The following is a 15,067-nucleotide window of genomic DNA, read 5'->3' as shown; positions in this document are numbered from 1 at the left end:
TTCCAATGTACAATGCTGCCATTGTGTTTTTTTATGTAAAGTTTTTCCTGTCTGTCTCATGTACAAATAAAAATACTTTTGAGTAATACATGCTATCATTGTTATCCATCATCACATAGTTATTAAGGGTGTCAATGCAAACACTTTTTCAAGATGTGCCTCTAACCCACAGATGAAGAGTGACATTCAGGTCTACAGAACATTTTCACCAGGAGGGAACTTATTTCAACAGTCGGCACAATGTTCAACTCTTCTCCACTTGGTGGAGCTCTCAGACTCTGTTGCACAATGAGCACACTGCACTTAGTGTGAAGTTACTAGTATTTGACCAGTTTTTGTTTACAGTAAGCTGTACAACCCCCAGATTTTGAATCGCATGGATCTCCACCTGAACAGTGTTCACTTGTTCAAGCTTTCTATCTGGCGGCTCCTCAGTTCCTTGGCTCCTCCTGTAAATTTCCCCCTCCATGTGATGTTGAGGCTCATTATTTTCATGTATACATCTTTAAATGACCATAAACACCTTTATTCAACAGATCAAACAAATCACTGTGTGTATATATATAGGTGTAGCCTGTGTTCAGATATGTTATTTAGTGACAATTAAATAAATAATTGTAACAAATTTAAAGACTATTTTAATCAGGATATCCAATACTACAGGTAAATGTAAAGGAGTACCAATGAAAATCATACATATGAAGGTTATGTTATTATTTTTATATGGTAAAGTTTTTTTTGAATAATTTATTTGCGCACAAATAAACACACAACATTAAAGCAGTACACCCTCTGTGGTTCAAGGATTAGTCACGTCTGGGATGTGCTATAACTGTGTAAGACTTGATCTTGAGTACAACACTAGCAACTCCTTTTAGGTCGGGCAGAGAGGCCTCGCTCTCAGGAGGGATGAACTGGAAATCTCTCAGCAAGTAGGCAGTGAACAGAAAGAGCTCCATTTTGGCAACAGACTCTCCCAGGCAGAGCCGAGCCCCCCCTCCAAAAGGGACCAGGGCGCGGGTGGAGCCTCCTCCCCCTTCCAAAAAGCGCTCTGAAAGAGAAAGAGAAGCTACTTGATTTAAGATCTGCTGAGTGACAGGAATGCACACCACCTCAGAATTAGAGGAGAACCAGTACCTGGTTTGAAGCTGTATGGGTCAGTCCAAACTGCAGGATCATGGTGAGCTCCAAAAAGATTAGGAATGATGACTGTGTTCCTGGGGATGAAGTAGCCTGCAATACTAAACGTGTTTTGTGGGATTTTATTATTGCTATAATGCAATCTTTCATTTGCATTATTTCATTACCGCAGCATATTGCCGTTCAGCTGACCTGCTGTCTCTGATGGCTCTGTGTGGCACCGCCAGCGGGGCAACTGGCCTGAGTCTGAGCACCTCATGGATCAGAGAACACAGAACGGGAAGTCTGTGTCTGTCACTGTACTTGGGGTATCGTCCCTCAAGTACCCTGCACAACTCCTCGTACACCTTGGCCTGCACCTGAAGATTAAAGTAAGAGAGGAGAGAGACCTTGAGATAAACGTCAGCGTGTGTAAATATGGCGTTTTATGTGAAATGAGGAGCCCTGCCTCTGGTCTGTGCAATAGGAAGGCCACAGTCCAGTTCAGCCAGGCTGCAGTGGTCTCTGTTCCCCCGATGAGAAGGTCCACAGTGGCCATGTGAACGTGAATATCTGTCAGCTGGAGACATGAACATATGTAATGTTGTCCACTAGAACTATTAATAGTACACTACGTTCTAATCTTAAATCAAATATTATGCAATAATATATTTATCCACATTTTAGTAGTACATTTTTAACATTATTAATTATAGAAAAACATCTGTTAAAATAAAGAGGTGGATAATATACAAACACCTCCAAAGCCAATTCGTACCCCCAATTCAAATTGATCTCCTCTGGTATTCTCCATTCTATGTACTTACTACACCATGTTCTGTGTTCCGATGTTTGTCAAGGCCCTCAAGGAGTGATCCTGTGATGGCATACTTGTTTTTGTTGTCTTGTGACAGCTAAAAAAATGAACACAGGTTTTAGTAGATAACTTGTTTCATTTTTTAAAATCATTTTGACTGAATGATTGAATTTGTGTGATTTAGAAATTTTGGCATTTTGTTTGACAGAATGTTTGCCCACAAGTTTTACCTAATCAGTAAGCCATACCAAGCCTCATTTTTTCACTTATGACCTGAGCAATTTAGCATTATTAGGCCTCTCTATTGAAAGTGTTTCTAAACAGTGACACATTTTTCCACCTTTTGTTCTTTGGCATTTGTCTTTGCTAACCTTGTAATTGTTGAGATGTTTTCTTATGATTTCATCTCTCCTGGCCACCTCTTTCAGGAGACGGGAAAACACAGGATTGGGTAATTTCTTTTAGAGAACAAATGACATAATGTGTGAAATCCCATTCAAGAGATGTTTGTTGTCTTTCGTGTGATATGCAGTCAAGATAGTGAATATTTACTGACTCTGAGCAGTGGGAAGGAGTCCAGAGCAGAAATCCAAGAGGAGCCCCACAGAGCGACAATCTCGTTCAGGCAGCTGTGCAGCTGCTGCAGCTCCAAAGAACTCTTATCATACTAGAAATCACAGAGATGTATATTATAATACATCCTAGCCATGAAATTCACTGTCCAGTAAAAGGAAAGCACATTATGAATGCATGCATGTATTTAATGTAAGCTTTTGAGGCCTACATAAACAGTGACTTTGCCCAGTTCCCAACATAAACAGGCAACCAAGCACTGGTCTGGCGCAACCACAGCTGTTCATTGATGAAAAACAGATTTTGCAATCCATCTCCGATACTCAAGAGGTTCAAACTGAGCTGTGGGAGGAGATATACTCACTTCTTTTCCAAAAGCCAAAGTGGTAATGACATTACTGGCGGCCACTGTGAAATCCTCTGAGAGATCTACAGCACTGCCTTGATAGTCCATCAAAACCTAACAGTGGACAAACAACGTTTTTTTTTTTTTTATGTGGCCACTTTGGAAATACCCTAACATTTGCTTTGCTGTCTGGATCTCTGCTATCACATTACAGGCTGCTGGTGTATAATTTGTTCCTCTTGTGTTCTGTACCTCTCTCAGATGCAGTGCCTGTCTCTCAATCACGTCATGCAATGACTGCTGGCAGCAACGCTGCAAAGCACTGTGGACGAGACGACGATGTGCCCTCCACTCCTCATTGTAGTCCCCCAGGGATATTGTGCGCCCTCCCCCAGACACAATGTCAGCTGATACAAGTCAGGAGAGGTCACAAGGATTAAAATAATGCAATAATTGTCTATACTACTATTATTGCAAAAGAGGTTTAAACTGTTTACCTGTGTATGAAACTGGTCTCCCAGCAAAGTCTGACCATTTTTTCACCAGTGCTTCTCTTATGACTTTACTACTGTTAAGTACCACCATGGCTGAAAAAGGACAAAGGGGTTGTGCTTTTGTGATCATCTGAACCCAACTATCCACAAAATGGTCTTTTAAAAGGTTGATTTGCTTGTTGATATAATAAACATGTATGATTACTTGTGTTTCCACATTTAAGGCGGTAGATGTTTCCGTACTGCTGTGCCAGATTGGTCAGGTGAATTGGCAGATGATCGCGTGTCAGCTCCATCATGTTGCCAATGAGGAAAAGGCTGGGAGGACCTGGGAGGGAAGGAGGCGAGGAGCAGGGAAGGAACTGATAGAGATACTTCAGCAGTCTAGATTCAACTTCTGGACGAAGGAGATAAAAGAAGACAAAGGTAAAACAGAGATAGACTGAATACTAATCCAAAAAATTCATTAGACCAAGTAATCAAGCTCAGTGGTGTACTACAATAGTTGTCCATTTGTTGAGAAAATGTCCTATTCACTATATAATTCATTCACACTATATTTTCATGACATCAAAATACTTAATTGTACAACCAGTATGGTCAAATATTCACATGAAGACAACAATCAGATTGAAGACTTACTTCCCTTGTGGTTTTTCTTCTTCTCTCTCTGACCAGAAGTGCAAATCAGTACCATCAATAGCAACACAACCAGGAACACAGCTCCCACGATGATAACAGATATTTCATTTGCCATTTTGTGTGTTCTTGCTAGTGTCCTACTTCAGAAAGCTGGTCAGCACAGTGCCTGCTGCATTTATAGTCTTCTCATCCGTCTATAAGCCCATTAGTTTGATATGATGTTGGTGTTTTCACCAAAATCAAGGACGTCTAAATATTTTTTTAGGTCAACATATCTGATAATGAGATTAATTTAACACATGTAACCTGATAACCATGACCACGACTTGCTGAAGGACATGATAACACATCACAGTTGAGATGTCAACCAGTCACACTGCATGTGTTTATCTTGTAGAGCAGGGAATGAAGAAACTGCATTTCCTTCAAAGGATTTGGGTATTTTTTTGACTTTTACAAACAAAACAACTTCAGACCCACGTCAGCCACATTTATTCCAATGGAGTGAGACAGTGCATAATTAATTACAGTAGTAGTGAGGTGGCATACCATGGTGGTGCACAAGAAGGTATTAGAGTCAAAACAAAACTATGTTGAAATGCATGGGTCAGGCAGAACAGTATACAAAAAGTTGCAATAATACATTTTATCCACTCTTTTGGTTTCCAGAAGAGAAAAAAAAACAGATCAGAAAAAAATCCTGCACAGTGAATGAAAGGTACTGAAAGCTGTCATTATAGCTATCAAAACCACTGTACATGCAATTTCAATTGGAAAGTGACATGCAGCAACTGTGAGATCCGCAGTCTTCTGGATTTCTGGAGCAGGTGTGAGATTTTCAGGTTGGAGAACCCGTGAAGACTGATGTATCCTTAGCCATGAGTTGCAGGAGAGAACCTGGACGGTCTGAACTTCATCTCAGTGAAAGGAATGGAGGAGTCTTTACCTTTCCAGTCTATCCAGACGATTCCCTGTGTCAGAACCGAAAAATAAAAATGATGATATTTGCTTTATGTTAAAGTTAATTTGTCTATGTCAAGGTAAAGAGGTGACTGTACCTGATTATTACTGCTGATGCCATAAAGACCATTAAGGTTGGTCTTGTAGCAGTTCTTGTACCACCAGCCTCCCATGTAGGCCCTGGCACAGTGGATCCCCAGAGGATCAGGGTCCTTGTCCCGGGAGGAGAATGGACGCCCATTATGGTACCTCATAGAGTCACCTGACAAAGAAATACAGTGACATTGAGCATTTACTGTATAATAGCCTACAGTATAGACTGCACATCACATGTTCAGGAAAATTCAACTTCTATACAGTTTTAACCTGCAGTTCCAGTGTAGCCAGACACTGTAAGGGTATAGTGCCTGTCCGCTGAATCAATGGAGAAGTTGGCATAGTGAGCGTAGGCAGTGTCATTTCCAGATCGCAAATCCACTCTCAGACTCACAGGGCCGACACTGGTTAGGTTGTGAAGAAGCTCATTTCCTAATAGTACAAGAAATGAAAAGTGAATAGTTTAGACTGATTTTACATTTAAAAAAAGATTCTGATGCAGATGTGCTGATGAGAACTTGGTCCAACTGTACCGAGCCAGAACTCTTCGCTGAGGTTTCCAAAGCCAGCACTATATTCACTCCAGGTTCTGTAGAAGTCTGTGTTTCCATTCATCCTCCTCTGGAACACCTAAAAACACACATCAGATTGGCGTCAGTGTGTGAATGTTTCGGTTTGAGCACTTGTATGAATGTGTTTGACCGGTGAATGCAGATGTAGTGTTGATTGAGTGGTCAAAAAGACCAGAAAGGCGCTATACAAATGCAGAGTATTTTAAGCCATTCTGCCACTTCTTCAGTGCAAAGGTTTGTTCAGACAACTATTCGCTAACTAATTTGGCTCACCGTCCAGCCGCCTCCGTCACTCTCCATGTCACAGTAGACTCTGACTGCTCGTCCCTCTTTTCCTTGCGGGTAGATATCCACCTCTCCTGACTGCAGAGCTCCATTCAGCAGCTCCTGAGAGCACTCAGTAGGGAAGGGGAAACGCAGTTTGCCTGAAGGGAAGAAAAAAAGAATAACTTAGTTATGATAAAGTATTGATAGGGCAGATAAATCAGCTGGATTAAATAAAATACAACACCTGTGATGAATTCTGTGGTGACAACCGGTGTGTAGTGCCCATCTCTCTCGCCTTGTACCAGAACAATATAGCGTGACATTGACAACAGTCCCGTCAGCTTGTACTCAGTGGTGGATGGGTCCAGGATCACCTCCTAATGTGTACACAGAAGAGCATGCAATTCTGTAAATGTAGGGGCTCTCTTTGTGCTGCATGTGCCAATGATGAGGGAATATTATTCACCTTTGTCTCCTCTCCTGCCACTTGGTAGATCAGTCTGTAACTGTGATAAACAACAGTGGAAGCTTTCCATGCTATCACTGCGGAGCGAGCACCCACCTCACTGGCTTTAACCACTGAGGGACACAAAAAGGCATGTTCACACACTTTACACACAAACTCTGAAGAGCAAGTAAACACACCCCATCCTCCTGTATTTATTCTCATCTCTACTCACCATTAGCTGTGGTAAATGTAGTTGTGATAGCCATACTCTGGAGACTGTCCTTCTGGCTCAGGACTTTGACTGTGTACAAGGTGCCTCTCTGCAGGCCTCTCAAATGGTGCTCCACTGAGTTTCCGGCGAGCATCACTGTCACTGTCACATTAGGAGCTGTGGCAAGAAGGAGAATTAATTACACTTAGCTTAGCCATTAGTGCTTTCTCATTAGTTATTAGGGTAATGCTGCCACACTCACTCTTGGCGGACTCATAGCTGATGATGAAGCGGTCTACTTTCCCCAGACTGGGTGTCCATTGCAGCACAGCTCTGGTATCTGTCACATTGACAACTTGTAGATGTGTCGGAGGGGCGGGCACTGCAGTCAAGAGACAATACATGGTGTGTTTATTGCTGCTACACTAAGACAAAAAAGGGTAGCTGGACATATGAGTAAGCTTATCTAACTGTGTACCTGTGGTGATAACGGATGTGAGGGCGTCACTCTGCGCTCTGCCTTTTGTAGTAGTTAAAGAAATTATGTAGGAGGATCCAGCAGACAACTTGGACAGAACCACGGAAGATTGCTGAGAGTCCACGGTCACAAAGCGGCTCTCTCCTAGCAAGATGATACATCACAAATTTCACACTGAAACAATTAACACTTCCCAATAAAAGATCCTGATATAAAGTAAGGGACATTTTGACCTGAGGAACAGTATACAGGCAGCCTTTGACAGACCTGTGACAATGTTGGTGAATGTGACCCTGCAGCCTGCGAATGTGGTCTTTGGTTTGGACCAGGAAACACTGAGAGAAGACTCTGTTACATTGCTGAAAACCATCTCTGTGGCTGGCTCAGGACCTGGTGAGAGAATATAAGGGGGTGTTTATTCCCATTTCCACATATTCATTGCTCCCAGTATTGGTCGTGTAGTGGAGGAATTATGCATGTGACAATGAGAAATGTACTTAAACTGTAAGTACCTGTAATTGCAGTTACTCTGTGAATCTTTGATTTTCTCTCAGTTGCAGTACCATATATGTGCAGGACATAGCCTGTGTTTGCCCGAAGGTTACTGAACTCCACAGAGCGTACGCTGCCAGGGACCACCATAGAGATCCTCTTGGTTTCACCTTTGCCTCTAGATCCAACAGCTTTACCAGAGGCAGCAGTCGTGTTGGTGCTCTCACTCTGTACCTGGACTTCAGTTGTGTTCTTTGCTGCGGAGGCCTTGTCTCCTTCAAGAGCTTCCTCTTCAAACTCCTCATGGTCGTCTACATCATCCTCTGTCCGAGGCTCTCTTCTGATCACGGTGAAGTTCTTGAACATCCCTTGTGGTGCTGCCCACGTGACAGTAAAGCTGTAGGATGAGACGTTTACAACCTTTACAGAACCTAATCCAGATCCTCCCATCCTCTTTGCGTTCCCCGAGCCACTGACAGTTGTTTTGTTCTGCATTCGAGCCTCGCCTGGTGTTGCTGCAATGGTTGCATTCACTAAATACTGACTCTTCTGTGTAACTTTCTCTTTTCCTGTTTTGCCAGCTTCAGAGCTTCTGTTGTCAACAGACTGCACTTTCTTAGGGGGTTTATGTACAGATGACTGAGTTACATTCTTCTCAGCCAGCGTGGACTGCTCCAAGGTCTCCTTCCCTGCTCTCGTTTTGTTTGTTCCCACAACCTTGGACAGAATGGTCACAATTTTAGCTGTGCCATTAGATTTCTTCATGTTAATCTGGGTTATCTTGGTTGGAGGTTCGTCTTTTAGTTGTTCAGAATTACGATTTGTTTTACTGTCAGTTTTTTGGAGGAACTTTTTAGAGCTCAGGACTGTCAGTTTGCCTTTGCGGGCCTCTTCATGCTTTCTTCCCTCATGTTTCAACAGATCTTGACGGACATTTGGGCGACTGGTCTTTGAGGCACTTGAAGAGTCCTTAATAGTTATTTTCTTAACAGAGGCTTCTTGTTTTGATTGTGTTTTATTTAGACCTGCTTTAGCATTAGTAACCACTTTGGGTTTAGTGTCAGTCTCTTTGGCTTCAGACACCGTCTTCTGCTCCACCTTCTGGAAGAGTGCATGCTCTACTTTGGTGGTTTTGTCCTGCAGGTTTTCCTTGTCTTTATTCGCCTGTACGGTCACTGTTTCCACAGTTAACTTTACCTTTCCTTTGGCAGCTTCTGAAATTGCAGAGTAGAGGTTACAGGCAAAGTGTGAATGAGACATTAGTTAGAGGAAAAAATTAAGCTCTCTGACTTCAAATATGTGTCTCTAATGCGATCACATCCAAATAACAGAGCACTCTCACTTACTTTTATTACACTCAACTCCTTGTGTACATTTACTGCAGTCTGGACCCATGAATCCCTGTTGGCAGATACATTTCCCCTTTTGACATTCTCCATTGCCACTACAGTCTTTTGGACAATTTGCAGAACATGGACCTGGACATCAACAACAAAAAAAACTAATTTATTAAATCCACATCCCTAATGTTGTGTCAAATATAATAATCTGGTCAATATGACAGAATCATACATTTCTCTTTTAGGGAGGACATCTCTCTTTCCAGTCGGGCAAGACGTCCTTTCAGCGTAGCCATCTCAGCCTCACATCCCCCGGTGCAGCCACCAGGCAACAAGCTGATCTTATGCGTCATCACCAAAGGAGTGCCAGGCTTCAGCTTCAGTTCCTGCTCCTTGGTGTTGCTTGATTCACAGCCATCACTGATGACCACCTTGATTGGTTGTGCAGGGGCAGGCTTTTCTTTGGAGTTCTTCACATCACTGGTAGGGGGCGATTTAGCTACAGTCTGATTGACAGAGGCTGTGGGCTTGTTTTTGGTGGTTTTACCACTACTGACAGGAACAGACTTTGAGGATGTTGACTGAACATTTTGAGCTACACTGGGGACAGGCTTGTCTTTGGTAGCCTTCCCATCACTAGATGAAGGAGATTTTATTGAAACAGTCTGATTGACTGAAGTTTGGAGTTTGTCTTTTGTGGTTTTAGCACTGCTGGCTGGAGCAGGGGAATGTTTGTCTTTGGTAGCTTTTCCATCACTAGTTGAAGGAGATTTTATTGAAACAGTCTGATTGACTAAAGTTTGGAGTTTGTCTTTTATGTTTTTAGCACTGCTGGCTGTATCGGGGGCATTCTTGTCTTTGGTAGCTTTTCCATCACCAGTTGAAGGAGATTTTATTGAAACAGTCTGATTGACTAAAGTTTGGAGTTTGTCTTTTATGGTTTTAGCACTGCTGGCTGGAGTGGGAGCATGCTTGTCTTTGGTAGCCTTCACTTCACTGGCTGAGGGAGATTTAGTTAAAACAGTCTGATTGACTGGGACCGTGTGCTTGTCTTTGTTGGTGATGGTGCCACTGATTGGAGTAGGCTTTACTGCTGCTGACGGAGTGGTTTGAATTACTGCTGGGCTGGGCTTGCTTTTGGTGGTCACTGGAGTGGGTAAAACAGTCTGATTGACTGTGTTTGGCTTTAGGGTTGGGCGAATGGCCTGTTTGGCAAGAGCAGCAGTGGTTTTTGGTTTTGACAGGGTGAAAACAGCATTGGATTTTGTCACGTTGCTTCCTGTCGAGTTTCTCCTCTCATTGGTCGTGGATTGAAAAGAGGGAAATGGGGTGAGAAGGAGGAGAAGTCCTAGAGTAAACAGCATTTTGAGCCAGCAACAGCAGCCAGAGATGGTATTGCCTTTGGTGGATCTGTATGTTTGTTACTGTAAAATTATGAACTCCTTCCTATATTCCTATATTTCTGTAACCACTTACAAAGGGGAATATTCAAGGTCTTTCCTAGAAATGAAAAAAATGAAAGAGCTGAGTTATGATTGAGTTCAATGCATGAAATTCTATACTAAATAATTTAGAACTTTTTTTATCCAAAGAAGGGCTTTGCTGAGCATATATGCTCATTTTCTGCCAGCTTCACATTCACAGAGTTCCCATTCACACTTGTACAAACCTCTACTGGCTATTAAGAAGCAGCATTTCAAGCAAGTTCAGATTCTTTTGATTTTCTCAAAAGTGACCTGACTGCAATGGCTAAAGCAAGGGACCAGATTAGTTACTTTTTCATTTAGTTCATAAACTCATTTTGGTAACCTTTTAGTCATAGCATTTGAGGTTGTTTTGGGCTACTGTTTCTCTATAATTTATATGCTGTGATCTGAAATTGAAGAAGTTTCATTAAGCAAAATCATTTACAGTGGTCAGAAGCATAAGAGCACATTGAAACAAGACAATCTTCCGGTTTTGCATCATCCTACACCCACGCAGCTTATTTTAAGTGAAACAGTTTATCGAACTTTCTTCCCTGAGCACCAGGGCAAGACACTGGAAACATCATTCAAAAAATGTCCAGAATGAATGTTCATGAGAAATTATATTATAAACCTTTTTTAGACAGTTCATGCTGGTACACATTTAAAAGTGAAGAAAAACTGAATATGAAAATATAAGTTGAAGAATTACAGCAGTGTTTCAATCAGCCATAATAGTTAATTCAATGGCTTGCCAAACCATGTCAAATCTAAATTACTTGATTCTGAACAGGAAGGAAGAAGGTGACTTGAGCGGGAAGTCTCCAGAGTCTGCTGGAGAGACTATACAGAGAGGTAACAGAGCGTCACTGTATAGAACTGTGGGACACTGTACGTCTTTCACTATACAGAAGGTTACATAATCCGTTGCACCCACAACTCATAAAATCCCTAAAAGAAATATGTCCAGCCTTGGCTTTAAATCTGTAGAAAATCAAATAAACCAAGCCAGCCTGTAAACACATTAGGACGCTTTCCTACACAGCAAGCCAATTTTGCCTGCAGAATTAACTGAAATAATAGCCACTATTTACTTCTAAAATATGAATTGTAATACTACCGCAGTATTCATTTTTATAAAATTTATAGAAATATTAAAGTAAACCATAGTAGGTATAACCATGCTACATTATCTATGCACACTGAAAATTACATATCATGTTCACCACTCATTGCAATGAGTGCACTGTTGGTTTTTAAGGTGCTTTTAGCAACTTAAACACAGTATTATACAACAACATGATAGTTTCAGACAAATGTACTCAATTACTCTGAGAATATGTTCAGCTATGAACTGTAAAGGCTGTAAAGGATATGAAGGAATATCAAAAGACATCTAAATGGAGTATATTGATTCAAATGACTGCAATTACCGCTCTGATATTACAGTCACATGGGAAAAACTTACCAGAATAATGATTTAGTTCTTGGCTTTATCTCTTTCTTTGTGACGCTCCCTCCATCTGGAAAGCTCACATAGAATTGCTGGATATGATCTGGGAGGAAAGAGGTGAGAGAAAGGACCACCACTAGAAAGGAGGAGAGTGATAAAGTCTGCTCCTACTTAAGGACACCCCCCTTCTCCACGCCTAGTGGTCCCACTCTCTCAATTACCATGGAAAATATTTGTATTGGACTTATAAGAAGAGTGGCATTTTTACATACAATTGTGTATCGAAGATGATCAACTACTCTCTTATGTTCTGTTTTTTTGGTGTTTTTCTTTTTTGTTATTTCTTTATTATATATACGTTATTTCTCTGTTATTTCTTGTGAGCTGAATTCATTAAGTCAGTGATTTTAAATAATAAATGATTTTGACTTCAGCGTTTTGTGTGTAATCTAATATCTAATGCGACCAGACTTTTAGATAACATGCAGTTTTGTGAAATGTGTACAAGACATGCTTGGCCATTTTTTATGTTCTTTCATGTACTGTAACACAAAAATAGTCTGCACGTTTCAGCTTTGCATGGCTGATGACAGTTATTTCAGTGTCTACTGAATGCAACTTGACTTATACCGGGCAATGCTAACACCGAGACACAGCGTTGATTCAATAAAGCCCTGGTCTGAGAATCATGATTCAGCTGGAATACATAGCATAACACTGCAGGTATTCAGTGCAGACTCTGGGGGACAGGAACCTCTCGCTATATGAATTGGCTGTTTGTTGGAGGTAATGAGATGTAGCTACGTGGGAGTTATGTAAGTGACCAAATATCCACCAGATTTAAGAAATGCTCTGTGAGTGCTCTGAACCAAATGGCCACCCACCATCCCACCTTTTGTAAACCACATGAAGACGACTGTATCATGGGTCTAGAGCAAACAGGGCATAAGTGACATTTTACTAATTTTACAGGAGACCAAAAACAAAAGTTTATATTAGCTGGGCTCTGTAGGTATATATCTGAAGATAATGTAAGATGCACTTGCATTTATTAAGTGTAGTATTCACCCAATACAAGCCATTGTTAATTTTTATTTATGTTAGTCCTAAACATGTTAACAGGAGATTAGGAGAAACAGTCTAAGTATATTATCCAATAAAAAGCTTTTCTGGTAACTGAAAAAAACAGTTACAGCTAATTCAAACATCACTCATATATGTGTCATGACCATGTCTTTTACAAGCGCTTTCTTAAATTATTATATTACAGATGCTACACAGTATTGTGATGCTCATTAACACTGCATGAATCTAATGTGTAGTTATTTGTTTAACTATTGTCTAATTGATACATGATAAAACATAATTTATGCCATCAAATTATTTAGACAGTGAGCATGCAAAATCATGTTACATAAAAGAACAGCGAAACTCTGGCTGAAGAAACAGTCCTCTTATATTCTATTATTGTTACATACCCTCGCTCTACATATGCTACAGTGTGGGTATGTAAGAACCCAGTAAAAATATATTCACCATTAGATATTTTAGCTAATGTGCTGAGCGGCCCTGCGATGGACTGGCGACCTATCCAGGGTGTATCCCGCCTTTCACCCAATGTCAGCTGGGATAGGCTCCAGCCCCCCCGCAACCCTGTACACAGGATAAGCGGTTGACGATGGATGGTTGGATGGATGTGCTGGGCGAAGATGTTTTTCTTGGCAAGCACACCATGTTCTGATACTGGACAGCAACTAACCTACAATACACTACTGCAGCATCACAATGAAGTGTATACAATAAACCACCTGGATTCTTGTCAAAGCTGAGCTAGTGCTGGATTAATCAGTTTGTGGCAACTAGAGGAGAGAGATGACAAAGAGAGACATACTGTAAATATAAAATGATACACATTTGGCCATGCAAAGGAAACTGCTGATGACAAACAGCAGCTGATAATACAGCAAAATTAAAAACTAAATGATCTCATTCGCAAATCCATAGAATGTAAATCTGGCATGATCAAAATGTTAACAAAACGCACCTTGATATGCACACAACTGTATTCACAAACTGAACTCCTAACTGGTTTGTATACAAACACATGACATCAAAGACAATGAAAGAAATCTATAATTCAGTGCCACATCTGGAGACTGCTCCTATAATAGATAAATATTTCAACTTGTTTTAGTAGTAAAACCAGTGTTCAAAGATAGCTCCATTCTTTTTAGGTGTCCCAGTAAGTCATGACAGTGAGCCAGCACGCACAGTATCAGAACTTAAGCAGCTAAATGGAATCCAGCCATGATAAATATTCTTATTTACACCTGTGCTTTTTTCCTACTTGACATGTCAAAATGTCTTCTGTGAAAAGGCTTATCCTAATAACGGACCAAGTCACCCAGAAATAAAGATGAAAATCTAGGTAATTGTGAGTGTAGTGTGGCTTGAGTGGGTGGTCCCACTCCATCAGTGCCTCCATCTGTTGGCAGCCTCCAGGAACAGCTCCGCCCTCACTCTACTCCTTTCTGCACCGTAGACCACCCTCAAACCGCTGACCCTGTGTTGGCCTTTGGAAAAATGACTGGAGACACATCTTCAACAACTGAGGCTACTGCACACAGAATACACCTGGTCGTGCAAGCACATTTTGCAAATACCCAGCCAATTTCACAGTTGATGATCAAGCATATTAGGTTTGTGAGAGTAGGTGAGCATGTACTCGTGGAATATGTATTTATAGTAAATCATTTGTGGCAATCCCCCACAGATCTAAGAAAATATAAATGTATCATTCACTCACCAGAGCCAGTCCATCTTTGTTGAGAGAATGTTAGCATTTTATTGTGCAGCCTGAGCAATAACTAATTTACAACTGTGACTACTCTTGATGGATTGTGACTCTAATCATAAGCACAAGGCTACACTGCTTGGTCATGACAAGCCATTATTACCTTGAGAAGGCTAGGGTAAAAAGTACACTTTTTCAAAAGTGCTGTTGCTGTTGGCTACTGACGGGGCACCAAAGTAATCCCAAGATGAAAATGTGTGATGCTGAAGTCTGCGTATTTATTTACCTTTTATTGATTCAAATTTAATGAAATGTCTAATGGCAAAGGCTGAAACAGTGCAGGCATTGATCTGGCTGTGATTGAAGTGATGGTCAGTTCTCCCATGTTGCTTACATTGGACCCGGCCTCAGAGATTAGAATAATATAAGCACATAAGCCCTTGCTTGTTCCTCGCATCTCCGCCCATGCCCCCCTCCCACTCCTGCTGCACTGCTCCCT

The 15,067-nt window shown here is 41.2% G+C and overlaps 2 protein-coding genes across 2 annotated transcripts; both read right to left on the bottom strand.

The window, feature by feature from the left end:
- Nucleotides 1-621: 621 nt before the first annotated feature.
- LOC119897775 (steroid 21-hydroxylase) lies at nt 622-4,189 on the bottom strand. Its single transcript, XM_038711728.1, has 12 exons — nt 3,992-4,189; nt 3,555-3,746; nt 3,353-3,442; nt 3,108-3,262; nt 2,874-2,969; nt 2,493-2,603; nt 2,308-2,394; nt 1,947-2,033; nt 1,589-1,699; nt 1,333-1,499; nt 1,138-1,241; nt 622-1,051 (listed from the first exon to the last, which is right to left on the bottom strand). Exons 1-12 carry the CDS (start codon nt 4,104-4,106, stop codon nt 807-809), a joined length of 1,560 nt encoding a protein of 519 aa, XP_038567656.1. The 5' UTR covers nt 4,107-4,189; the 3' UTR covers nt 622-806.
- Nucleotides 4,190-4,469: 280 nt separating this feature from the next.
- tnxba (tenascin XBa) lies at nt 4,470-12,149 on the bottom strand. Its single transcript, XM_038711727.1, has 15 exons — nt 11,790-12,149; nt 9,088-10,355; nt 8,862-8,993; nt 7,536-8,729; nt 7,291-7,413; nt 7,024-7,167; nt 6,808-6,927; nt 6,567-6,722; nt 6,353-6,465; nt 6,131-6,263; nt 5,893-6,044; nt 5,581-5,677; nt 5,318-5,479; nt 5,050-5,213; nt 4,470-4,962 (listed from the first exon to the last, which is right to left on the bottom strand). The coding sequence occupies exons 2-15, from the start codon at nt 10,217-10,219 to the stop codon at nt 4,864-4,866; spliced, it is 3,921 nt and encodes a 1,306-aa protein (XP_038567655.1). The 5' UTR covers nt 10,220-10,355; nt 11,790-12,149; the 3' UTR covers nt 4,470-4,863.
- Between the last annotated feature and the right edge of the window lie 2,918 nt (nt 12,150-15,067).

Source organism: Micropterus salmoides, unplaced genomic scaffold (assembly GCF_014851395.1).
Source record: "Micropterus salmoides isolate LMB-PRFRI ecotype aquatic unplaced genomic scaffold, ASM1485139v1 Ms_hic_scaffold_11, whole genome shotgun sequence".
Classification (NCBI taxonomy): Eukaryota; Metazoa; Chordata; class Actinopteri; order Centrarchiformes; family Centrarchidae; genus Micropterus; species Micropterus salmoides.
This window is presented reverse-complemented; position numbering and strand designations above follow the sequence as displayed.